Raw genomic sequence first — 27,048 nt, forward strand, 5'->3', positions numbered from 1 at the left:
CGTTTTTTAAAATACGTTTTAATTAATTTCAGATAGGAAGGGAGAGACAGAAACATCAATAAAGACAGGGAAACATTGATTGGTTGCCTGCTGCACGCCCCCTACTTGGGGATCCAGCCCGCATGTACCTTGGTTGGGGGCACATCCCCAGTAGGAGGTGTGCAGGAGGCAGCTGATGGATGTTTCTATCTCTCTCCCTTCCTCTTTGTAAAAAAAAAATCAATAAAATATATTAAAAAAGAATAAAGGAGTTTTTTTTTTTTTTTTTAAAAAAAAGAATGATTGATAGTCCTGTGGATAAATGCAGAGACTTTGCTTGACAACATCCCTTAAGGATGTCACACCCCATCTCCCACATTTTCCATTCTTAGAGACTAAGATTCTTGTCACCCTTTTTGCTGTGTTAATTCTGAACATCTTTTTCTTTCCTGCTCTGCCCAGTTTATATTCAGTTAAAGTTTCTAATCACACATGATTTTGGGGGACTGTCCGGTCGGCCAATGTGACTCAGAGGCTGAGCATCGAGCTATGAACCAGGACAGGAGGTTGCTTTTGGTTCCCAGTCAGGGCATATGCCTGGGTTGAGGTGGGAGGCCTGCAGGGGGCAGCTGATCAATTCTCTTTCATCAGTGATGTTTCCATCCTTCTCTCCCTCTCCCTGAGGATAAGATATAATCTGTAGGGAGACAAATGTTCTTTTCTCTTTTTGTAATATATTTTTATTGCTTTCAGAGAGGAAGGGATAGGGAGTGAGAAACATCAATGATGAGAGAATCATACAGATAGAAACATCAATGATCTGCTGTGTCCTGCATGCCCCACACTGGGGATCAAGCCTGAAACCTGGACCAGGAATCAAACTGTGACCTCCTGGTTCATAGGTTGATGCTCAACCACTGAGCAACCCAGGCTGGGTAGACAACTGTTTTTTACAGTTCTTTACAATCACCTTCCAATGGCTCATTCCCGTGACAAAAAAAAACTCTGATTAGTAATTTTAGCACAACCAGTCACTTACCAAATCAACATACAACTGGTTTTTATTTTTCTGTGCTGAGAAATATAGAATCATTTCAAGTAGTGCTCTCTGGTATAATTTTCTAGCATAATGCAAATTAGGACAGATTTCTCGGAGTAGCCATGTTGTTAGCTACAAAGTTTTGTTCATTGTTACGTCACACAGATATGGCTGCTGAGCACTTGCAATGTGGTTTAGGCAGAGGTCGGCTACGGGTGGTCCGCGAGGTCAGAAAGGTTGGCGACCCCTGGTTTAGGGCACCCTTGAAACAGTTTTTATTTGTTTTGTAAAGATGAAAAATTTAGTCGCCAATGAGAACCAATGGAAAACCAGGGGGTGTGAAGGCAACAGAGGCTAGGGGTTCCAAGGAGGTGGGAGCAACCAGGAGAGCAACATACTGGCGGGAGGGGAATCCTCAGGCCTGAGGCAGCACCAGCGCCAGCGCCAGCCTAGATCCTGAGACGCTGACAATGGTAACTATGACTCATCCACCCTCTACTCCCTCCTAAGTGACAGCCAACTCTTCTTTCATATTGGGGCTCAGCTTAAGCTGCTTCCCATGAGTGAGCAGACCTGGGAGCTGCAGACCATCATCCGGATAAGACAGCCACTAGAGGGACCTTCGTGTTTTCTGCAAATCATTTGACCAGACTTGGCGTGGAAGAGAGATTGGATGAGTTGCCCTATAAAGAAGGCATGGTGACCACGCCTTCAGGATACAAGGATGGAGTGAGATTTGAGAAGGGAAATTGTGGCCTCAGCATGAGAAGCAGTGAGTCAGTGGAACAAGGTTTAGGAGATTACTGTCAATCCACAGGTATTGGAAAGATCCTGATCCAGAGTGATGAGGAGACACAAAGAGCCAAAGTCTCTGATGCCAAGTTCCCTCCAGACATTTACAGGAGAAAAGTCCTTCTGATGTATCCCATTCTCAGCGCTGGAAATAGTGTAACTGAAGCTGGTGGACGGGGTCTTCAGGCCTGGATTCTTACAAAACGTGGAGTTCAACCCAGGGTTATCATCCTACTCAGTCTGTTCTCCACTCCTCATGGTGCCAAGTAAATCATTCAGATTTCCAGAGGTCACCATTTTAACTATTAACTTCATCCTGTTGCACCCACATTTATTTTTAAGATTGTTAAAACTGATTTCTGGAGAGAGGAAGAGGGAGAGAGAAACATTAACATGAGACGGAAATATCCACAGGCTGCCTTTTGCACGCCCCCTATCAGGTATCTGGGTTGGAGCCTGCAAAGAGGACATGTGCCCCTGACCAAAAAGAACCTTTAGCACATGGGACCAAACCCAACCAACTGGGCCACACCAGTCAGAGTAGCACTTACACATTTTGGACAGAAATTCTTTGAAACGTGGGCTGGCGTGGCTCAGTGGTTGAGCGTCAACCTATGAACCAGGAGGTCACGGTTTAATTCCAAATCAGGGCACATGCCTGGGTTGTGTGCTTGATCCCCAGTAGGGGGTGTGCAGGAGGCAGCTGATCAATTATTCTCTCTCATCATTGATGTTTCTATCTCTCTGTTCCTTTCTCAAATAAAAAATGTTAAAAAAAGAAATACAGAGCAGACTAAATTATTGAGGGAAAATAAATTATCTTGTGTAATATCAGTTCTATTTTGAGATTCTACCTTTTTTACTGATTCATTTGAGGAATGGCAGAGAAAATTGTTACAGATGCTTTGTAATTTTTGAAGGTGGGTATACTAAAAAGATTTGAGGTTGGTTATTTCTTGACTCTTAAGCACTGAATACAACAATTTATCACATACCACTCCTAGAATGTATATTTTTAATGTATTTTTAAAAATATATTTTATTGATTTATTACATAGAGGAAAGGAGAGGAACAGAGAGTTAGGAATATCGATGAGAGAGAAACATCAATCAGCTGCCTCCTGCACACTTCCTACTGGGGATGTGTCCGCAACCCAGGTGAATGCCCTTGACCTGAATCAAACCTGGGACCTTTCAGTCCACAGGTTGACACTCTATGCACTGAGCCAAAACTGTTAGGGTGAACATATATTTTTGAAAAAATATTTTTAATGATTTCAGAAAAGAAGGGAGAAGGAGATATAAATAACAGTGATGGGAGAGAATCTATTCAGCTGCCTCCTGCACAACCACTACTGGTGATTGACCCTGGAAAGGACGCATGTGCCCTGACCGGCAATCCAACCCTGACCTCCTGGTTCATAGGTCGATGTTCAACCACTGAGCCACACCAACAGGCTTGGAAAATATTTTAATAATATTTTATACAAAGTGCTCAGTACATTGAAACTGTCCCCTAACTTATGAACTTTCTCTTACAGGCACAAATAAACCCATATGGGAGTAAGTTCTTTGTTCCACATACCCTGGTAGTTTGCATTTTGTTTAGTTTGCTTATAGTTCATGAAGGCTCCATTTAAAGTTTATGTATAGCAGTAGAGGCCCGGTGCATGAAATTCGTGCACGGGGGTGTGTGTCCCTCAGCCCAGCCTGCACCCTCTCCAATCTGGGACATTCCTCTCACAATCCAGGACTGCGGGCTTCCAACTGCTCACCTGCCTGCCTTCCTGATTGCCCCTAACCGCTTCTGCCTGCCAGCCTGATCACCCCCTAACCACTCCCCTGCCAGCCTGATTGCCCCTAACTGCCCTCCCCTGCAGGCCTGGTCACCGCTAACTGCCCTCCCCTGCCGGCCTGGTCACCCTCAACTGCCCTCCCTTGCAGGCCTGGTCCCTCCCAACTGCCCTGCCCTGCTGGCCATCTTGTGTCCACATGGGGGCAGCCATCTGGTGTGTTGGAGTGATGGTCAATTTGCATATTACTCTTTTACTAGATAGGATTATATTAGCTTCAAGTGTACAACATAGTGATAGGCAAGAATATAACTTACAGAACGAGTTATATTTAAATACATTTCTGCTTCTATATACCTCCCAGGCTATGGTATTGTCTTATAGCAATAAGAACAAACTGAGACCAGGCCCATTTCACTCATACCAACATTTCAGATACAAATTACATTTGTTTTAAAAATTGAATTACATGCACATAGCTTCTTTTATTCCTTCAATTGACACAATAGATTAATTGATGTATGTGTTTAGGTTAAGACCTGAGTATGCCTTAGTATCAATGCAAATATTTTACAGCACAAGACTCTCACAACTTCCCAGTTTCAGCATTTATACAATTTCTCTCAGGATGTAATTTTCAATAAAAATCTGAACTAGAATCTTTCACACAGAATGTCTCCTATTATTTTCCTGTGACATAAAGGAACATGTAATTGATCACTGACGGTGAGACCACACTCACTGCATTCAGAAGGTTGCTGTCCTGTGCAAATCCTCCTGAGGGCGCACCTCTGACCACAGGCTGGGCCACGCTGACTACATTCCTGTTTGCTAGAGGCCCAGTGATGTTTAATACTGTCTGAGGGACCACAGAAGGCAACTGCGTAGTCACTGTATTAAGAGAGTTTATCTCCTGCAGGACAACACTGGTCTGTGATGAGCTGGGACTCTCTAAGCGAGGACGTATGGCCTTGACTGGACCACCACGTTTTGCTCTTGGGTGTCTTTTTTTATGTGACACAAGGGTTGACATGTAGGCAAAAGCTTTCCCACACGTGTCACAGGAATAGGGTTTCTCTCCAGTGTGAATTCTTTCATGTTTAATGAGACTTGAGGACCAGGAAAAGAATTTTCCACACTCACTGCACACAAAGGGCGTCTTTCCTGTGTGAAATCTCTGATGTGCTATGAGATCGCCCTTCTGGATGAAGCCTTTTCCACATTCGTTGCATACGTAAGGTTTCTCCCCCGTGTGAATTCGCTTATGTACAGTGAGATTGCTCTTATTCACAAAGCCTTTTCCACATTCGCTGCAGATACAGGGTTTTGGCCCTCTGTGAATTCGCCTATGTACAATGAGGTCACGATTCTGGAGGAAGCCTTTTCCACAGTTACTGCATATGAAGGGTTTCTCTCTCGTGTGTATTCTCTGCTGTTCAGTGAGCATGATGATTGTGAACGCTTCCCCGTACTCAATACACTGACGTGGCTTCTCATGTGTATCAATGATCTGATGATCAGTGAGACAAGACCTCTTTTTGAAGGCTTTCCCATAGTCACCCATTATGTGAGCCTTCTCTCTTTTCTGCGGTTTGATGAGTTGGGACTCAGTACTGATGAGTTTTTGGCTTTCGTGAAATTTCACTTCAGCCTGAAATTGTTCACTGTTGGCTTGGAGACAGGATTTTCTAACTTCAGAAAGCTCAGTACACAAGGTGATTCCATAGTTTCTTCTCTGGTTAAGTAAAGATAAATCTGATTTCATACTTTTCTCATGTGAGTCAAACATATGTTTTTGTCGTAACAGAGAATGGTTTGTGCTCTCATGGGCAGCATTTTCACATGTGTTACATTGATGCCACTGGTCTAGGCTTTCATTTTGTAAATGTTCTGGCAGATGATCATCACGTTTCCAGATTTCTAGGAAAGAACAGAACAATGAACTCATCCAACATTTGAATTGGAAGAAAAGTAATGAAAAATTATCCTGATACCTTCAGCCCAGCTGGCTTGGCTAAGTGGTTGAGCGTTGACCTTTGAACCAGGAGGTTATGATTTGATTCCTAGTGAGGGTTCAATCCCCAGTAGGGGGTGTGCTGGAGGCAGCCAATTAGTGATTCTCTCTCATCATTGATGTTTATATCTCTCTCTCCCTCTGCTTTCCTTTCTGAAATCAATAAAAATATATTTGTTACAAAATTCCATGTTCAATGTTCTTTGGAAAACACAGTAATATAAAGAATAGGTGAAAGTTGAGTGTAAAAATAGATTCCATAATTCACCATGATGAAATACAGATTTGGCCCTAACCAGTTTGGCTCAGTGGATAGAGTGTTGGTCTGCAGACTGAAATGTCCCAGGTTCGATTCCGGTCAAGGGCATGTATCTTGGTTGCGGGCACATCCCCAGTAGGAGGTGTGCAGGAGGCAGCCGATTGATGTTTCTAACTCTCTATTCCTTTCCCTTCCTCTCTGTAAAAAATCAATAAAATAGATCTTAAAAATAAATAAATAAAAAATAAATACAGATTTGTCTACTTCCTAAGGTCATGACCAACATGCAGAATATAAAATAGAGGCAATTTATGGGATCAGCAGACACATAGAAAAGGGCCACCTTAACCAAATTGGAGAGGGATAGACTCACTCCTTCGACATTCCTCACTGCTGACCACTGTGTACCAACAGGGTCCTATGTTGGGGACACACAAACACAGTCCTCACGTACAGGGGGCCTACACTGCAGTTTGGTGAAGACACTTAAAGGGCAAAGACATCTGTGAGAAACAGCTACAGGTTGTGAAAACGGTGGGAAGGCACAGTGGAGATGGATAGAGATGGAGAGAGGTGGAGGAAAACAAGCTACATTTCAGAAGAGGCCAGGACTCGCTGTGGGTCCATTAGTGTGCCATTCCTGTACGGCAGGAATAAGATAATAACACAACAGAAAGGTCCTAGACCTGTGACTAACACTCTCCAGAACAGAACCCCTGATTTTGCAACCCAAATCCTTCTCTATATCTCCTTTCCATTAATGTAAATGAGAACGCCACTCTTCCCTGTAACCAGAACAAAACTTCTCAGCATCACCCTTCATCTGTTATTCTCGCTCACACACAGCATCTACCTCCGTGATAAATCCGCACGTCCTCCCCTATGAATGTGCCCAGAACTGGACTAACACCCCTTCCACACGTGGAAGCAAGTCCCTCTTTCAGACTACAGCAGTAGCCTTCTGCCTGCCTACCCTGTTCCCCCCTGTCAGCGACCATCTGTTTTCCGTCCAGCAGCCAAAGTGATCTTTCCACATAAATTATATCACAACCAGAGGCCTGGTGCATGAAATTCGTGAACGTGTAGGGAACCTAGACCTGGCAGTGATCAGGGTTAATTGGGGCCTTCTGACTGCTGACTGGGGCCTCTCTTCCCCGACTGCTGGCCAGGGCCTTCCTTGGTTCCGTGCCGCCCCTAGTGTTCAGCACACATCACAGTCAGCAATCAAACTCCCAAGGGGACAATTTGCATATTAGCTTTTTATATATATAGATAGACAGATAAGGAGATAGTCCTCTACTCACAAGTCCCTAGTAAGTTTTTTTTTTTTTTTAATATATTTTATTGATATTTCACAGAGAGGAAGGGAGAGGGATAGAGAGCTAGAAACATTGATGAGAGAGAAACATCGATCAGCTGCCTCCTGCACACCTCCCACTGGGGATGTGCCCGCAACCAAGGTACATGCCCTTGACCGGAATCGAACCCGGGACCTTTCAGTCCGCAGGCCGATGCTCTATCCACTGAGCCAAACTGGTTTCGGCTAGTAAGTTTTTTTTTTAAATGTATTTTATTGATTTTTTTACAGAGAGGAAGGGAGAGGTATAGAGAGTTAGAAACATCAATCAGCTGCCTCCTGCACACCCCCCACTGGGGATGTGCCCGCAACCAAGGTACATGCCCTTGACTGGAATTGAACCTGGGACCCTTGAGTCTGCAGGCCGATGCTCTATCCACTGAGCCAAAACGGTCAGGGCAAGTCCCTAGTAAGTTATCATCTCAGTTGGAATTAAATAAAGGTTCTTTTTGTGTTTCTTAATCCTTACTGGAGAATATTTTATCAACTGATTTTTTTTTAAGAGATAGAGGAAGTGAGGGAAGGAGGGACCAGGGTGGGGAGAGAGAAACATTGATGTGAGGGAGACACATTAGTTGGTTGTGTCCTAAACACAACTTGACCAGGAACAGGTATCAAACCCGCAAGCTAAGTATGTGCCCTTGAGCAGGAATCCAACTCGAAACCCTTCAGAGCGAGGGTCAATGCTCTAATCACTCCCAGTGCAAAACCTTTGAAGGTTTTTTGTTTTGTTTTGTTTTTTAAATATATTTTATTGATATTTCACAGAGAGAAAGGGAGAGGGATAGAGAGCTAGAAACATCAATGAGAGAGAAACATCGATCAGCTGCCTCCTGCACACCTCCCACTGGGGATGTGCCCGCAACCAAGGTACATGCCCTTGACCAGAATCGAACCTGGGACCTTTCAGTCTGCAGGCCGACGCTTTATCCATTGAGCCAAACTGGTTAGGGCCAAGGTTTTGACATTTCCTTGGAAAGCCCTTAGGTCAGTGGTCGGCAAACTGCGGCTCGCAAGCCACATGTGGCTCTTTCGCCCCTTGAGTGTGGCTCTTCCACAAAATACCAGGTGCGGGCACGCACGTACAGTGCAATTGAAACATCGTGGCCCATGCGCAGAAGTCGGTTTCCGGCTCTCAAAAGAAAGGCAGTGGTCGGCAAACTCATTAGTCAACAGAGCCAAATATCATCAGTACAACGATTGAAATTTCTTTTGAGAGCCAAATTTTTTAAACTTAAACTTCTTCTAACGCCACTTCTTCAAAATAGACTTGCCCAGGCCGTGGTATTTTGTGGAAGAGCCACACTCAAGGGGCCAGAGATCCGCATGTGGCTTGCGAGCCGCGGTTTGCCGACCACTGTCTTAGGTGATCCCTGGCCCCTGCCTCGCTGACCTTCTCTGCAGTCTGGTCCTCTCTGCTCTTCCCAAACAGGCTTCCTAAGGTTCTTCAGACATACTCCTGCCTCAGGCCTTTGACCTTTGCAGTTTTACTTTGGGAAATCCCTCACCTACCTGCTCTAATGCCCCTTATCCAAGACTGCTTATTCCTAAAACCAGTGCCAAGGCTAAAAATTCACACTCAGTTATGCTGCCTTCATATTCCTTACAGCAAGTCTCATCACAAGATCCTTTCCATCACCCTTCATCCGTTTCTCCCTCTCATAGCCCATATTGAACTACATGCCAAATCTCATGTGCCTAGAACACTAAAATTTTTAAAAAATGGGAAAAAAATTTTTATTCACCTGCTATAAAAAACGTCTCCAGGGTCTGACCCACACTCACCCTTCCACCATCATGTTTTGCCATAGCTTACTCCATGACATTCCTGCCTGACTCCCACCTGCTACTGTCTATTTTCTATACAGTCGTCAGAGGGAACTTTTAAAAAGCTTTACTAATTCCAGAGTTCAACAATTCCGCACATTAGGAAGGCCATCAACATCAGCAGGGGCAGAAAGGAGCAGTGCTTAGAAGAGAGTGAACACACTTTTCTCACTGAAGGTCAGTGCAGTCTCATATCAGGGGAGGTTGGAAGGGTAGGAAGAAGGAGAAAATTTGAGAATCTTGAAAAAAAAAAAAAGAACCATGTCTGGCTGGCATGGCTCAGTGATTGAGCAATGACCTGTGAATCAGGTCACGGTTCGATTCACAGTCAGGGCACATGCCTGGGTTGCAGGCTCAATTCCCATTGTGGAGCGTGCAAGAGGCAGCCAATCAATTATTCTCTCTCATCACTGATGTTTCTATCTCTTTCACTCTCCCTTCTTTCTCTCTTAAAAAACACCAAATAAATAAAAATATATATTTTATAAATGGACCATACAACGAAAAATGAAGGTGAAGAGAAAGGTGAGTCAAATCCCAGAAGAGATAAGGGATCTATTTTTCTCTGAACTCCTACAGACAGAAAGGGGTCTCTCTCCCACTGGGAAGGACATACACTGAGGCACTGCTCACCTATCCTCAAATCCCTTCACCTCTAGCCCCTTCTCTGAGCATAGAATGTGATTTCCACAGCCCCCCTACGCTGGTTCTCACTCACCAGAATGGGTTCCACAGCGGAGTTCACCTGCCACTGTCCATGGTGCTTCTCCGTGATCCAACTTGGAGAGTACATCGGGGTTGCTGGCCTCACAACCTGTTAGTGGGGAATGATAGAAGCCTTAGATACACTGAATAGGACTCGAGGTCCATGCAGACTACAGCATATAATATTTAAAGACTAAACAATTTTCACATTTAGACAGTAAAGGTATTCTCTCAGGAGAAGGGAGAATATTCCTCTCTGGGGCCAGACAGAAAACTAAGATTCATCTACCACTTCAGAAAACCAGACATGCCAGAGCTTTCAGAAGCTGAGGATGGAAAGGCCACAGACTGAGGACCATCTGACTGACACGGGGAACTGTCCTCACCCACTGACACCAGGTGGCTGTAGGTCTCCACCATCACGTCCCTGTACAGGTCCTTCTGCTCGGGGCCCAGGAGCTGCCACTCCTCCCAGGTGAAGTCCACGGCCACATCGTGAAATGTCAGGGATCCCTCTGACAATTCCATGCTGTGTAATGGCGTGATGTCCTTTAGATGATATGGAAGAAATGTTAGTTTTTCTGCTCACTTTAGAAGCTGCAATTATATAGCGAGTGGGATTTTAATTTAGTATACAATTCAGTGATCACATGCGTAGTAAAATGCAAGGCGGGACAAAAGTAGGTTTACAGAAATAAGACAATAATTAATAAACAATACCAGAATTAACTCTGTATCAGGTATACACAACTATAAATCTACTTTTGCCCATCTTATATTTTGAAATTGAGTATTCAGTCATCCATGCTTTCATCCAGTTAGAAGTTTCTATAATGTGACCAAGCAGAATTGTTCTTGTTACACTAGAAACACCACATTCATATATTTGAAAGACAAAATATATATATATGTACAGTATATATCTATATATATGTACACACACACACACACACACACACACACACACACTTTTCAGATACACAGAGGTGGTTTTTATAGGCCTCTAGACATCCATTAATGAAGAAAGGGAAGGATAAAACAAACCCAGTCCCCTGAGCCTGGCGCATTTCCTTCTGCTCTCTGAGAAGAGCTGCAAGGGCGAGGCCCTGCCTTTGTGTGTCGGGGTCTGCTCTGTATTTCTGCACAGAAATCCGCCTGCAGTCAGGGGCGTCACGGAAATGCTGATACCCAACCCCGCAGCGTCCTCCTGCTTCACAAGGTTCTATTGCTCGTGGGGAGTCAGGCCTGTGGACGGAGGAGAGAACCCCACGGGTGGGACATTTCCTCTGGGCCCCGACGCTACCCTGCTCTGAGCACTCCCCTCACACAAGGCCACAGGATCGCTAGTGTCCCTTCAAATGGTGTCGGGAAGTATGTATTCCTCTGGCCAAGAGAGACTTAGGTTCCACCTGTGAGGAGGCACCCCTTTATCCTGTGGAGGTTAAGTGGGGTGAGTGTCACCGGAGACCTGGGAAGTGACATCCATGCCCGCCCCAGGCCTCAGGAGCAGGTGAGCGTCAGGAAAATCACTAACACAGCAGAGCCTGGGGAAGGAGAGGGTCTGGGCACTGTTTCCCTTGAAAGCTGTGTGCTCAGATGCCTCTTCAAACATCTCTGCTCACATTTCAGGCGGAAAACCAGTGCACTGGGCAAGCCCTCAGCTGTGTCTCATAAGCAAAAATGTTAACAACTTAGGAGGTTTTTTTTTTTTTTTTTTTTTAAATATATTTTATTGATATTTCACAGAGAGGAAGGGAGGGGGATAGAGAGCTAGAAACATCGATGAGAGAGAAACATCGATCAGCTGCCTCCTGCACACCTCCCACTGAGGATGTGCCTGCAACCAAGGTACATGCCCTTGACCGGAATCGAATCCGGGACCTTTCAGTCCACAGGCCGACACTCTATCCACTGAGCCAAACCGGTTTCGGCAACTTAGGAGGTTTTAAATATATATAAAAGTTCACAGATCGCCGAGCTGGTGTGGCTCAGGGGTTGAGTGTTGACCTAGTAGGGGCTGTGCAGGAGGTGGCCTATCAGTGGTTCTCTCTCATCACTGATGTTTCTCTCTCTCTCTCTCCCTCTCTTTTCCTCTCTGAAATCATTAAGAATATATATATATATATATATATATATATATATATATATATATATTATTATTTTATTTTATTTTATTTTATTTTTCATTACTAGTAGCCCTGCGTATGAATCTGTGCGCCAGTAGCTCTCTGCGGGCCTGGCCGCTCCGCACCCGCTGCCCAGAGGCTCTCCATGGCCCAGAGGCCCATCCGTGGCCGGGCGCAGAACACTTCCCTCATCGCCGGGGCGAACAAGCAAGCAGTCCGCCAGACCGCTCATACTGCCTGCTCTCAGTGTCCGCCCCCCGGGAACTGGGGACTCCAGTAGGGCTGAGGACTGGGCGCCGCCATCTTTGTGATGAAATGATGGTTAATTTGCATATAACCCTTTTATTAAATAGGGTTATTATTTTTAAATATATTTTTATTGATTTCAAAGAAGGAAGAGATAGAAACATCAATGGTGATAGAGAATCATTGATCGGCCACCTTCTGCACACTCCTACTGGAAATAGAGCCTGCAACCCCAGCATGTGCAGTTGAGCAGAATCAAACCCAGAACCCTTTAGTCTGCAGGCTGACGCTCTATCCACTGAGCCAAACCAGCTAGGGCAAGAATATATATATATATTCCTCCATCCTATCTAATCCAGAGGGAATATGTTAATTAACCATCATGCCCTCACAAAGATGGCAGCGCCCACAGCCAATAAGGAGGGAATATGCGAATCGACTGCCATGCCCTCAAGGATGGCGGCGCCCACAGCCACATGATGGTGGCGCCCAGTCCCCAGTACTGCCAGGGCAGCAGGTGTATGGCACAGCTGGACCCGCACCCCAGGCGGGTCCGGCTACTCCGCACGCCTGCCTCCGGAGCCCAGTTGCCTCAGTCCCCCAGCTGCCCTAGCTGATTTGGCTCAGTGGATAGAGCGTCGACCTGCAGACTGAAGGGTCCCAGGTTCGATTCCAGTCAAGGGCATGTGCCTTGGTTGCGGGCACATCCCCAGTAGGGGGTGTGCAGGAGGCAGCTGATAGATGTTTCTCTCTCATCAATGTTTCTCACTCTCTATCCCTCTCCCTTCCTCTCTGTAAAAAGTCAATAAGATATATTTTTTAAATAATAAAAATCAATACATATTTTTAAAAAATCATCTAAAATAAGGCAAAAAAATTAAAAATAAACAATATACAGAAAGGAGAACAATGGGACAAGTACAATGCACATAGATGATTGGTTTAAACAAAGCATATGCCCTGGCTGGTGTGGCTCCTTGGGATGAGTGTTGTCCCAGGCGCCAAAGGATTGCAGGTTCGATTCCTGCTCAGGGCACATGCCCGGGTTCCCGGCCTGATTCCCAGTGGTGGGCATGCAGGAGGCAGCAGATCAATGATTCTCTCTCATCACTGATGTTTCCATCTCCATCCCACTATCCCTTCCTCTCTCTGAAATAAAAACAAACATATTTAAGAAAATCATTTTGGAGGACAACTCTCAATCTCAATGGGAGAGGTACATCAATAAAACTTGAAGATACAGGAAAATTTCTCAACAAGTTATTGAAAGATATTTTAAACAGGCCACATAAAGCGCACGATAGAGCTAATTATAGTCGCTGGAGGAAATGTAAAGGGTACAATGACTTTGGAAAACATTTTTTGCATAATCTATTTAGACTGAAGTTACACACACACCCTAAGACACAGCATTTTCACTCTGAGGTATTCATCTAATCTATTTTCTCCCCCCACCAAAAAAAATAACGGCACTTTTGAACCAGAAAACATGTACATGAATTTTCATGGCAGCAGTATTACTAACAATACAGACTGCAAACAATACAAGTTCAATTAACAGTAGGAAAAACTTCCACACACTCAAACTATGGCATGCTATGGGGAAAATACCACCTTGGCCCAGATTGCAAACTAAAAATGCTTATTATGTTTTTATATTTTATTTTGTTAGTATTTTTTCAGGTTATAAGAGATTGTTTATTTTTAAATATATTTTTATTGATTTCAGAGAAGAAGGGAGAGGGAGAGAGAAATATCAATGATGAGAGAGAATCACTGATTGGCTGCCTCCTGCACACCCCCATGGGGGATCGAGCCTGCAACCCAGGCATGTGCCCTTGACCGGAATCGAACCCGAGACTGGTCAGTCCGCAGGCTGACACTCTATCCACTGTGCCAAACTGGCTAGGGTGAGAATGTTTATTTAGAAATTTACAGAGGAGTAGAAGTGAACCAGTTCACCTGCATAAGCTCAGGAAACAAGTCATAGAGGCAAAAGAAGGGCCCTTGGAGCTTAGGAGAGAAAGGCAAAGGGAACTGGCCAGGAGGGAAGAGGGGAAGGGAAAGGCACGGGGGGGCGGGGACGCGTTCCTGAACAAATACACATTTTGTGAATTATAAGTGAGAGACCTTCTGCGGCTTGCAACTCCTTAAATATTTACTGTGTAAACATTACAGAATAAAATTGCCCGACCCTGTTACAGAGCAAAAGAAAACCCCAACAACCAACCAACAAAAAGCATATCTATATACTGAGTATAAGAAGCCTAACATCTAAAAAAATTCATGATGTATGATTGGTTGATAAGTTGAAAACAGGCACAACTAAATAATTATAAAGATCAGGCATGGCCCTAGCACTGGCTTGTGGACCGAAGGGTCCTAGGTTGGATTCTGGTCAAGGGCACCTACCTTGATTGCAGGCTCCTCCCTGGCCTTGGCCCTGGTCTAGGCTCGTGCAGGAGGCAACCAATCAATGTGTTTCTCTCTGTCTTTCCCTTTCTCTAAAATCAATGGAAAAATACCCTCGGGTGATGATAAAGAAAAAAATGATTAGCCCTAACCGGTTTGGCTCAGTGGATAGAGCGTCGGCCTGCGGACTGAAGGGTCCCAGGTTCGATTCTGGTCAAGGGCATGTACCTTGGTTGCAGGCACATCCCCAGTAGAGAGTGTGCAGGAGGCAGCTGATCGATGTTTCTTTCTTATCGATGTTTCTAACTCTCTATCTGTCTCCCTTCCTCTCTGTAAAAAATCAATAAAATATATTAAAAAAAAAGATTAGGTACGATTAATTATATGATAAAAGTATGAAGACTAGCATTAAAGAGCTTGGTATGAAGAGCAGGTGGTAAATACCTGGGCGTGTGAGGATGCAACAGAATTAGAATGGGGCTCACAGAACAACACTGGTGCTGGCAGTCTTCTGTTCCTTGACCTGGGGCAATGATTGTTTATACACATAATCTACTATATTTCACATATGTGTAAAATAGGTCACCTGTTGTACATATAATATACATACATGACATATTTACACATTGTTTACATATATGTGAACAATACACACATGTATAAATATTGCTTTTATACTAAGTTGTAGATCTTTTAAATTAACAAATCAATGGAAGAGCTCAATGATACCAAAAGCTTGTCTTTTTTATTTTAGATTTTGAAAAATATATTTTTTGTTATTTTCAGAGAGGAAGGAGATAGAAATATCAATGATGAGAGAGAATCATTGATTGGCTGCCTCCTGCACGCCCCCTACTGGGGATGGAGCCCGAAAACCTGGCATGTGCCCTTGTCCAGAATCGAACCTGGGACCCGTCAGTCGGCAGGCCAACGCTCTATCCACTGAGCCTAACCGGCTAGGCCTCAAAAGCTTGTCTTTTAAAAAGACCAATAAAACACATGCATTTGTATTAAGATGGATCTAAAGAAAATTGGTGCCAAATATATAAGGAATTAATGGGAGACATAAATCACATTAAGACTTTTTGTTGTTGTTAATCCTCACCAGAGGGTATTTTTCCATTGATTTTTAGAGAGAGTGGAAGGGAAGGGGAGAGACATTGAATGGACCAGGGCCAGGGATTGAGCCTGCAACCCAGGTATGTGCCAATGACCAAAATTGAAATGGCAAGCCTTCAGTCTGAGGGCCCACACTCTATCCACTGAGCCAAACCCACTAGGGCAAAAGACATATTTTTAGTCTTAAACGATACTATAAACAGTTCTTAAAATATATTTTTATTGACTTCAGAAAGGAAGGGAGAGGGAGAGAGACAGAAACATCAGAGAGAATCATTGATTGGTTGCTTCCTGCACGGCCCACACTGGGGATGAAGCCTGCAACCTGGGCATGTGCCCTTGACCGGGAATCGAACCCTGACCTCGTGGTTCATAGGTCCATGCTTAACCACTGAGCCATGCCCACCTGGCATTACTATAAACATTTTTATGCCATTAAATTTGAAATCCTGGATGAATCATAATTTTATTAACCTAAACTCATAGAAACTGCTAACTCCTGTCACTGTAGCAGGTGAATTTTCTGGGTAGGCAACAGGACACAGATTTCCACCAGAACCCTGATTTCCTATATTGTATTGAAGAGCCAATGCTTTGAGGAAAGAATCTTTAATGATAAGAGCGTAATATGCCAATTAGTCCGGACGTGGACGAAGCCAGTGGTGCGGATGAGGCAGAGCCAGCCACAGGGGCGGTGGTGGGGCCAAGGCCCTTGCATGAATTTTGTGCATCGGGCCTCTAGTAAATTATAAACATGAGAAAGTAGGGCAGAAAATTAAGGTTATATTGAGACAGTACTTTATCAAACTTGGAAGAAGTGCCCTAGCCAGTTTGGCTCAGAGCGTCAGCCTGTGGAGTGAAGGGTCGCGGGTTCGATTCTGGCCAAGGGCACATGCCTGGTTTGCGGGCTCAATCCCCAGTAGGGGGCATGCAGGAGGCAACCGACCAATGATTCTCTCTGATATTTCTGTCTCTCATTCTCCCTTCCTCTCTGAAATCAATAAAGAAATATATATAGCCCTAACCGGTTTGGCTCAGTGGATAGAGTGTCGGCCTGCGGACTGAAGGGTCCCAGGTTCAATTCCGGTCAAGGGCATGTACCTTGGTTGCGGGCACATCCCCAGTGGGAGGTGTGCAGGAGGCAGCTGATCGATGTTTCCCTCTCATCGATGTTTCTAACTCTCCATCCCTCTCCCTTCCTCTCTGTAAAAAAATCAATAGAATATATTTTAAAAAAAACTTGGAAAAAGTGATTCAATGAATTATTTAAATCAATCACTAGCGATGGGAACTGCAACCACCACGGTGGACAAAGATGAATGAAGCAGGACTTAATTAATACACAGGGATACTGGTTACCTTAGCAGAGGGATGCATACTCAATAAAATGGAGATTCTGTTAGCCAAAAAAGAAAAAGAGAGAGAGAGAGAGATAGCAGATGTTGGCGAACATTTTCTGCCAAGGGATAGCCACTTATTTTCAGCTTTGAGGACCACAGGTCTCCGTCACAGGACTCAGTTCTGCGCTTGTAGCTCAAAAGCGGCCACAAAGGACGAGTGACCCATGGGCGAGGCTGGGTTCGTCTCTCCGCTGCTGTGAGCCAGCCCCTGGACAATGAGCTAAAAACAGGGCTTTTTCTCACTACTTCCTGGGCTCTGCCGCCTTCTCTGAGGTTTACATCTAAGCTACACACCCCCCTAATAAGGGCACATCGGAACCGGAACACCCGTACAAGGACTTCACAGCAGCGCTGTCCATAACCAGCCCACCTGCCAACAGCACTCGTTCATTCCCAGCCGGGAAACTGCCTTCTGCTCCAGCCGGGGGTTCCGTCCCCTCCCAGCAGCCGAGGTCGGAACCTCAACCCGCCCACCAGCCCGGGGGCCCGGGCGACCACAGCTTCCGCCTCCCGGGACTCTGATCACACGCCCGTTATTATTCCGAATCCTGGGCCAGACGCCCTCACGCGACGGCATCCACGCCGGCCCCCACGTCACTGAGCCCCAGGGAAACCCCGAACCGCAACCTGACTCCGCCATCATCCGAAATGCCACCCGCGTCCCTCACGGAGACCCGCAAAGGCCCTGACAGTCGGGACCCTGTCGTTGATCTCTACCGACCCCGAGTCGCCGATGACCCCAAAGGCACCCCAACCGCAGGCAGGAGCGTCACACCTGCTTCCTCCCGAACACCTTGGCGCTCCCCGCACCCCACCCCCGCCGCGAATCCCACGGGTCCAGCCGCACCGCTTCCACCCTGTGTCACGTAACCTCTGAGAGCAAACTTCAATGGAGACAAAACTTTTTTCCTAAAAAAAAAAACTTCAAAGGACAAGAAGAGCACACTGACCTGCTGAACCTTACACCCCGCGAACGGATTCAGATTCTGGAATCGTCGCCCAGGTCTTTCGTCACTATGGTGGCCGAGGAGGACCTGAGGCATTTGAAGAAACCGAGCGATTTCCGCCGTCCCCTCTGAGGCAGTATGTCCGCTCCCGTTCGCGGCGCCGCCCCGGGGCCGCCATGTTGGGAGGCCCGGCTGCCGTACAGAAGGCAAAGCCCCAAGTTTGGAACCAGCAGCCACGGAAGGCTGGAAGGTGAGAAGCACCCGAGATCATCTCCTCCCCTGGCACTCGTGCTCGTGTGGAAAATGAGTGTATTTCCAGAGATTTGAGCTTCTCAAGGAAAATACAGAGCGAATTAAATATTGTTTGGCAGGCTGGGCAAAGAAGTCATGGGGCCCTAACCGGTTTGGCTCAGTGGATAGAGCGCCGGCCTGCGGACTGATGGGTCCCAAGTTTGATTCCGGTCAAGGGCATGTACCTTGGTTGCGGGCACAGCCCCAGTGGGGGGTGTGCAGGAGGCAGCTGATCGATGTTTCTAACTCTCTATCCCTCTCTCTTCCTCTCTGTAAAAAAATCAATAAAATATATTTTTTTAAAAAAAGAAGTCATGGCCGAAACCGGTTTGGCTCAGTGGATAGGGCGTCGGCCTGCGGACTGAAGGGTCCCAGGTTCGATTCCGGTCAAGGGCATGTACCTTGGCTGCAGGCACATCCCCAGTGGGAGGTGTGCAGGAGGCAGCTGATCGATGTTTCTCTCTCATTGATGTTTCTCGCTCTCTATCCCTCTCCCTTCCTCTCTGTAAAATATCAATAAAATATATTTAAAAAAAAAAAAAAGAAGAAGTCATGGGGTCACTGCCTTTATTTTAGTTTGTATAAATAAAACTTTAAAAAAAAATTGAGAAATTTTCTTATATGGTTAGATTCCTGATCAGGGCACACGCCCAAGTTGTGGGCTGAATCCCAGTAGGGGGCAGTGCAGGAGGCAGTTGAGCGATGTCTCTCCTTGATGTTTCTCTCTATCCTCCCTCTCTCTCTAAAATCAATAAAAAAAATTTTTTTAAAAAGTATCTAATTAAAATAAAAAAAGAAATCCTGCAAAGAGAAAAGATCACACATTTGGTAAGTGGTCAGCAACGGGAAGCTTCTGGCGGAAAATTTCTTGCAGGAAATGATTTTTAAGAAAAGTAAAAGATGGGGAGCGGGGGAGAAAAAAAAGAAAAAGAAAAGTAAAAGATTTAGCCCTGACCGGTTTGGCTCAGTGGATAGAGCATCAGTCTGCAGACTGAAAGGTCCCAGGTTCGATTTTGGTGAAGGGCAAAATGTACCTTGGTTGCGGGCACATCCCCAGTAGGAGATGTGCAGGAGGCAGCTAATGGATGTTTCTTTCTCATCGATGTTTCTAACTCTCCCTTTCTCTCTCCTCCTCTCTGTAAAAAATTAATAAAATTAAAAAAAAAATGAGTGGTGCATCTATTTCAACGAATGGTACTTTTTTCTGGGATCTGTTGCCCTAGAAAACCACTCTAAAACATTTTTACCTGCTATGACTCACTTTTTAAAAATGTATTTATTTATATATTAAAATATATACATATTTTAAATATATTTTTATTGATTTCAGAGAGGAAGGGAGAGGGAGAGATAAAAACATTAATGATGGCCCTAACCGGTTTGGCTCAGTGGATAGAGCGTTGGCCTGCAGACTTAAGGGTCCCAGGTTCGATTCCGGTCAAGGGCATGTACCTTGGTTGCAGGTACATCCCCAGTGGGGGGTGTGCAGAGGCAGCTGATTGATGTTTCTAGCTCTTTATCCCTCTCCCTTCCTCTCTGTAAAAAATCAATAAAATAGCCGAAACCGGTTTGGCTCGGTGGATAGAGCATCGGCCTGCGGACTGAAAGGTCCCGGGTTCGATTCCGGTCAAGGGCACATACCTGTGTTGCAGGCTCTATCACCTGTGGGGGACGTTCAGGAGGCAGCCAATCAATGATTCTCATCATTGATGTTTCTGGGCATCAGAAATCAATAAAAATATATTTAAAAAAATAAAAAAATATAAATCAGCATGTTGAATAATAGTACATAAATGTTATATACAAATTATGGCTATAAAGCTCTTAAAATGAATTGCAATTATATACTACAAAATGTATAGGGTATGAATTAAAAAACAAAACAAAACAGCACCAAGTACAATTGCAAGACTTAAAATAACTAAAATTAAAAGTACATGGAGAATGCAGGTTTGATGGCACAGACCTAGTTTGCCACCCCGAATTGCCTGCACATAAGAAACGTTTTAATAAAAATTTCATAACTTAATTTTTACAATATCCTGTTATACATACTCTATACTAATAAAAGCCTAGGTGGCCCTCACCTGCGACATCATCACAAGATGGCCGCACGCACAGTGGAGGTGGGGCCCAGTGGAGGAGGCCGGTCGCAGCAGGGGAGGGCAGTTGTGGGCAGGTAGGAGAGAAGTTAGGCAAGATCAGCTGGCAGGGGAGCGGTTAGGAGGTGATTGGGCTGGCAGGCAGAAGCTGTTAGGGGCTATCAGGCAGGCGAGTGGTTAGGAGCCAACGGTCCCAGATTGTGAGTCAGACATCCCCCAAGGGTTCCTAGATTGCAGAGGGTGCAGAACGGCTGAGGGACACCCCCGCCCCCCGCCATGTGTACAATTTCATGCACCGGGCCACTAGTTATTAATAATGAACAACATTTGCTAATGACTGATTACTATAATTGTGTTGCATTCATTTCCTTTACATGCCTTACGCACAGGCGTACCATTTCTCTCCACTAATACCAGCAGCGAATATTTTAATTTTTTTAAAAAATATATTTTATTGGTTTTTTACAGAGAGGAAGGGAAAGGGACAGAGAGCCAGAAACATTGATGTGAGAGAAACATCAATCAGCTGCCTCCTGCACACCCCCTACGGGGGATGTGCCCGCAACCAAGGTACATGCCCTTGACCGGAATCAAACCCGGGACCCCTGAGTCCGCAGGCTGACGCTCTATCCACTGAGCCAAACCAGCCAGGGCAGCAGCGAATATTTTAGCAGCTGATTGCCACGTTGTTAGTCTTGTACTGGCTTGTTTGGTGTGCGCAACAGGAAATATTTCACATTCGGAGAACAAGAAAAATAGGTTTGCATTATGCTCATTAATTTGTGCAGTTACTCAGTGTCTGGTAAATTAATGTTCAAGAAAAATATTAATTTTTATTAAAATGTTCTATTATTTTATGTTAACGATGACTCATTTATTCCAGCCCTTTGAATTCAGCATGTCTCTATCGAAATAAACCTACGTTTCTATGAAAACAAACAAACCAAAAGTACATGGAGCTGGCCAGGTGGCACAGTTGGTTGGAGCATCCTTCCATACACCAAAGGGTTGCCAGTCAGGGCATGTGCCTAGGTTACGGGTTCAGTGTGGTTGGGGTGAGTACAGGAGGCAGCCGATTGGTGTTTCTTGCACTGATGTAGCTATGGCTCTCTGCCTTTCTCTCTCTAACCACATTCTCAGATGAGGATTTAAAGAAAAATGAAATGGAGATGTCTGGGACATACAAGAAAAAAGGTACCAAGAAATACTGGATTAAGAAAATAAGAATTTGACCCTAGCGGCTTTGGTTCTGTGAATAGAGTATTGTCCTGCAGACTGAAGGGTCCTGGGTTTGATTCTGGTCAAGAACACTTATCTCGATTGCAGGACCCTTGTCCAGGCTCCTGCAGGAGGCAACCAATCGATGTTTCATGCTCACTTTGAGATTTCTGTCTTTCCCTCTCTTCCACTCTCCCTAAAAATCAATGGAAAAATATCCTCAGGTCAGGATAAAAAAAAAAAATTGTAATTTGAATAATGAAAGAACCAGAGGAAGGGGTCATTTCCCTGAGAGTCCCAATGATATTCGGGAATCTTGGAATCAAATCCAAAATGCCTAAGCCAGGGCACGGGGACTCTGATCACTGCCCCCCGTTTCCCTCTGCACTGGCTTTGGGACCCTAAAACACCCTGCCCACCCTGATGCCATCTGGTCCTCCTGAGAGACCTGTTCCAACCCAAGAACCCCTATGACAGGAGACCAAGAAAATGGAGAGCTCTACCAAGCAAGGGTTTATCGCATTACCAAAGGACGAGACTTGTGAACGTGATGGAGAATGTTAGTAGTGCAGATTAAAATCAAAAGTGTCCATTGCATTGTGCGGACCAAGAAAAAAAGCAAACATATCATTCCAATTCAAAAAGCCTTTATTCCATCAAGCCAAAAAGGCACCACATGAAATTCCAACTTCCATCTTGGTTGTTTCCCTCTCCTTATGTTAAACAGCCAAAACTCACAGCAGATTAGGCAGAACCTACGACCAAACATTTTAACAGAGATACAGAGGTAGCAAGAACACACCCCAGGAAGGACTCACTGTAAATCCTTAGGAGAAAGCAATAAAACAACAGCATGGTAGCATGACAAAGTGTTAAGAGATATTTAAATAAAAAAAAACATTGACCAAACCAACTATTCTCTAGTGTGTGAAGGAACTGAATCCCTCATACACTGCTGGAGAAATGCAAACAGGTCCATCAGTTTTGATCACAACTTGCAAATCTCTATAAGTTAAACATTCACCTACCCTACAACTTAAGACTATGTGCTGAGTTATTGACAAGGGTAAGTGAAACATATCCACCTAAAAAATTATACGGGAAAGTTTGTAGAACACTTATTTTAAATAGTCAAAAACAACCATATCAAATGAAGAAACTAATTATGATATATTTGAAGGTAAAAATATTTCTCCACCAAAAGATGAGCTACTAATGTATCATTAATAAATCTCTAAAGATTTATACAGCCCTGACCGGTTAGGCTCAGTGGATAGAGCGTTGGCCTGTGGACTCGAGGGTCCCAGGTTCAGTTCCGGTCAAGGGCATGTACCTTGGTTGCGGGCACATCCCCAGTAGGGGGTGTGCAGGAGGCAGCTGATTGATGTTTCTCTCTCATCAATGTTTCTACAGAGAGGAAGGGAGAGGGATAGAGAGTTAGAAACATCGATGAGAGAGAAACATCGATCAGCTGCCTCCTGCACACCCCCTACTGGGGACGTGCCCGCAACCAAGGTACATGCCCTTGACCGGGATTGAACCTGGGACCCTTCAGTCCGCAGGCTGACGTTCTATCCACTGAGCCAAACCGGTTTCGGCTCATCAATGTTTCTAACTCTCTCTCTCCCTTCCTCTCTGTAAAAAATCAATAATATATATATATATATATATATATATATATATATATATATATATATAAAAGATTTATACAATGTAAACAAAAGCAGAAAAAATACTGTCATTCCCATCATGTAAAATTTAGAAATTACAAAGGTATCTATTAAAATGGAATGTAAATCAATGGTTACTTGGAAAGCTGTGAGGGGCAGAGAGATTCAAAAAGAACATGCAGCAAATTCAGTGACATATATGGTCAATATTGACTATGGTGATGGATTCACTTAATTCCATATGTGAAGACTTCTCAAATATTATATTTGACATATGTCATTTATTAAAAATTAAAACGTTTTAAAATTGGTTAAAGGTAAAAGAAGTTTGCATATCCAACTTTTTTTGGAAAATAGATTTGACAAATTGAAAGTCAGTCCACATTCTCATGCCCTGTGAAAGAGACCTTCCTCAGTGACAGTGAACAATGAAGACTTTCACCCAAACCAGCGGGAATGCTCACTGGGTCACAAGACATCCTGGAATGCACAGAACCTTTAGATTATTTTCAATGACGATGACTGCATCCACAGAAAACATGCTTAGAGGATCACAGATTTGTGTACATGCCACCCTGCCGTCTTTTCCTCGGAACATTTCTGGATGTAGGTTTACAAGAGGCTCATTCCATCCAGCTGGCAGCAATCTTTTCCAACACCAGGTAGGCCAGTGTTTCTGCAGTGATCATGGCTGCCCTAATCCCTATGGTCCTCCAAGGAATTTTGGACATTAGGGCGAATAACCCTTTGTAAGACCTGGGCAAGAGATTCCCCTGCAAACATGGACAATAATTTGTGTCCCTTCCAGAAGGATCTGAGGTTGTCACAGCTAACCACTCTTTGGAGTGATCTCCTGAAACTCTCCTAAAACTCATAGCATCAGGCTTAACATGAGGACTGGAGAGCCCAGTCTTTCCCAGGAAAATAGCACGGCAATGCACATCTGGCCTAAAGTGCTGAGCTAATTTCTGCACCATGTCATTCTCTCACAGGCAGAGAAAGTTTGAGCTGCCCATAAAGTTGTTCACATGCTTATAGTATCCAAATCCTATATAATAAAAGGCTAATATGCAAATTGTCCCCTCGACTGGGAGTTCAACCAGGAGTTCGACTAGGGGGTGGGGCCGGCCGGCCAACCTCCCCTCCTCCTACCCAGTCCCACCCCCTATCAGCCCCCCCCCCGACCCTGATCGGGGGCGGGACTGCTGGACCCCCCCCGTGCACGAATTCGTGCACCGAGCCTCTAGTCTGTTTATAATCTACCACAGACAATAAATAGAACACCCAAGATTAAAGAAGACTTAGAAAGTCCTTCACTATTTTACAACCAAAGGGATAAGAGCCTGGCAGTTCTTGAATCAGTGAATTGACCACTCAAAAAATTCATCACTGTTATTTAGAAAAAGTCTGCCCCTGGGAAAAAGTTATTTTGTAAGCTGCTCGCTGAACTCAGGTGATGTTCTCTGGGGACAACACTGAGTCAGGTCCATATGGAAACTAGTCAGAGTGAAAGGAAATAAGACCTCCTACAAGCTCAGGCTGCTCCCAATTTTCTCAAACAAATCAGAGAACAGTTAACTTTCCTGAGCACATGAGGATGGTGATTGACACAATCTGTGCATACCTTGTAGGTGGAACAGCAACAGAAACATGTAGTGACAGCCCAGCCGATGTAGCTCAGTGGTTGAGCTTCAACCTACGAATCAACCAAGAGGTCACGATTTGAACCGGAGTCAGGGCACATGCCCCTATTTCAGGCTTGATCCCCAGTTGGGGGCATGCGGGAGGCAGACAATCAATGATTCTCTTTCCTCATTGCTGTTTCCATCTGTCACTCCTGATCTCTTCTCCCTTTCTCTATGAAATTAAAAAAAAAAATTTTTTTTAAAAGGATCTACACGTGTTGTCATCCGGGTGACAGGAGATAGTTGTAAAAAAAAAAAAAAATTGCCCTGGCTGGTATGGCTCAGTGGATAGAGCATTGGCCTGTGGACTAGGGGGTCCTGGGTTCGATTCCGGCCAAGGGCACATGTCCGGGTTGTGGGCTCGATCCCCAGTATGAGGAGTGCAGGAGGCAGCTGATCAATGATTCTCTCTCATTGATGTTTCTCTCTCTCTCTCTCTTCCTCTCTAAAATCAATAAAAATATATTAAAAATGAATAAATAAATTTAAAAATATTATGTAGCAACATAGATTTGGGAAGACACCTGTGTAAATTACAAATTGTAAACATACATGCCGGGCTGGTGTGGTTCAATGGTTGAACGACACCATATGAACCAGGAGGACTCAATTCGGTTTCCACTCAGGGTACAAGCCTAGCTTGCAAGCTCAATCTCCAGTATGGGCATGCAGTAGGCAGCCGATCAGTGATTCTCTCTCATCATTGATGTATCTATCTTTGTCTCCCTCACTCTTCCTCTCTGAAATCAATAAAAACATTAAGTGCAACATACACACACATGCTTTTCACAAAAGTAAAATATATTGGGAATCTTCCTACTGTTGATGATTGAATGTGTGAGATTCAATTCAGACAAGTGGGGCTTCGGAGTTTACTACATTATTTTTAGGAGTGAACTAAAAAACTCTACATTTCCTGAGTATGTAAGACCTTCCTCCAATGTGAATTCTTATGTGTGGAGTCAGGTTAGAACTTTGCCTAAAAGATTTCCCATATTAACTACACACATAAAGCCTTTCTCTAGTGTGAATTCTCTGATGAGAACGAAGGCCATAGGTCACAGCAAAAGATTTTCCACATTCACTGCACTCATAAGGCCTTTCTCCAGTGTGAACTCTCTGATGGCAACGAAGGGTATAGAACCTGGTAAAAGATTTCCCACATTCACGACACTCATAAGGCCTTTCTCCCTTGTGAACTTTCTGATGATAATGGAAGCCAGTGATACTGGCAAAAGACTTCCCACATTCACTGCATTCATAAGGCGTTTCTCCAGTGTGAACTCTCTGATGGCAACGGAGGCCACTGCGAGAGGTATAAGACTTCCCACATTCATTGCAAACATAAGGTCTTTCACCAGTGTGAACTCTCTGATGACGATGAAGGGTAACTTTCCAAGTAAATGATTTCCCACATTCACTGCACTCATAAGGCGTTTCTCCAGTGTGAACTCTCTGATGGCAACGGAGGCCACTGCAAGAGGTATAAGACTTCCCACATTCATTGCAAATATAAGGTCTTTCACCAGTGTGAACTCTCTGATGACGATGAAGGGTAACTTTCCAAGTAAATGATTTCCCACACTCACCACATTCATAAGGCCTTTCTCCAGTGTGAACACTTTGATGATAATGGAAGCCAGTGCTACTGGCAAAAGACTTCCCACATTCACTGCACTCATAAGGCCTTTTACCAGTGTGAACTTTCTGATGTTGATGAAGGCGAGAGCTAGTGATAAAAGACTTCCCACATTCACTGCACTCATAAGGCCTTTCTCCTGTGTGAAATCTCTGATGACAACGCAGGCCATTGCTATCAGTAAAAGATTTTCCACATTCATTGCACACATAAGGTCTTTCACCAGTGTGAACTCTCTGATGACGACAAAGGTTAACTTTCCAAGTAAATGATTTCCTACATTCGCTGCAATCATAAGGCCTTTCTCCAGTGTGAACTCTCTGATGACGATGAAGGTGAGTGCTAGCGATAAAAGATTTCCCACATTCACTGCACTGATAAGGCCTTTCTCCTGTGTGAACTCTCTGATGATAACGGAAACCATTGCT

The 27,048-nt window shown here is 44.5% G+C and overlaps 2 protein-coding genes across 4 annotated transcripts in view; one reads left to right on the plus strand and one right to left on the minus strand.

Moving 5' to 3' along the window:
* Positions 1-1,498: 1,498 nt before the first annotated feature.
* LOC308234973 (uracil phosphoribosyltransferase homolog) lies at positions 1,499-2,478 on the plus strand. The gene has a single exon (XM_080643511.1). It carries the CDS (start codon positions 1,715-1,717, stop codon positions 2,078-2,080), a length of 366 nt encoding a protein of 121 aa, XP_080499637.1. The 5' UTR covers positions 1,499-1,714; the 3' UTR covers positions 2,081-2,478.
* A 143-nt stretch (positions 2,479-2,621) lies between these two features.
* Positions 2,622-27,048, minus strand: part of LOC308234980 (zinc finger protein 350-like) — a 38,910-nt gene continuing 14,483 nt past the window's right edge. The window contains exons 1-4 of one of the 3 annotated variants that reach the window (XM_080643523.1): positions 18,019-18,078; positions 10,152-10,314; positions 9,779-9,874; positions 2,622-5,523 (exon numbers count right to left, since the gene is read on the minus strand). In XM_080643523.1, coding sequence (XP_080499649.1) covers positions 4,286-5,523; positions 9,779-9,874; positions 10,152-10,293 — 1,476 coding nt within the window. In that variant the 5' untranslated portion in view covers positions 10,294-10,314; positions 18,019-18,078 and the 3' untranslated portion in view covers positions 2,622-4,285. Of the gene's footprint in view, positions 5,524-9,778; positions 9,875-10,151; positions 10,315-10,809; positions 11,355-18,018; positions 18,079-27,048 lie in introns of those variants that run through there. The other 2 variants (XM_080643524.1, XM_080643525.1) reach the window with 2 other exon arrangements.

This window comes from Plecotus auritus (genome assembly GCF_963455305.1).
Source record: "Plecotus auritus genome assembly, chromosome: 10".
NCBI classification, from domain to species: Eukaryota; Metazoa; Chordata; class Mammalia; order Chiroptera; family Vespertilionidae; genus Plecotus; species Plecotus auritus.

Excerpts from the sequence above, each read along its gene's own strand:
- LOC308234973 (XM_080643511.1), top strand. The coding sequence starts at position 1,715 with ATGGTGACCACGCCTTCAGGATACAAGGATGGAGTGAGATTTGAGAAG.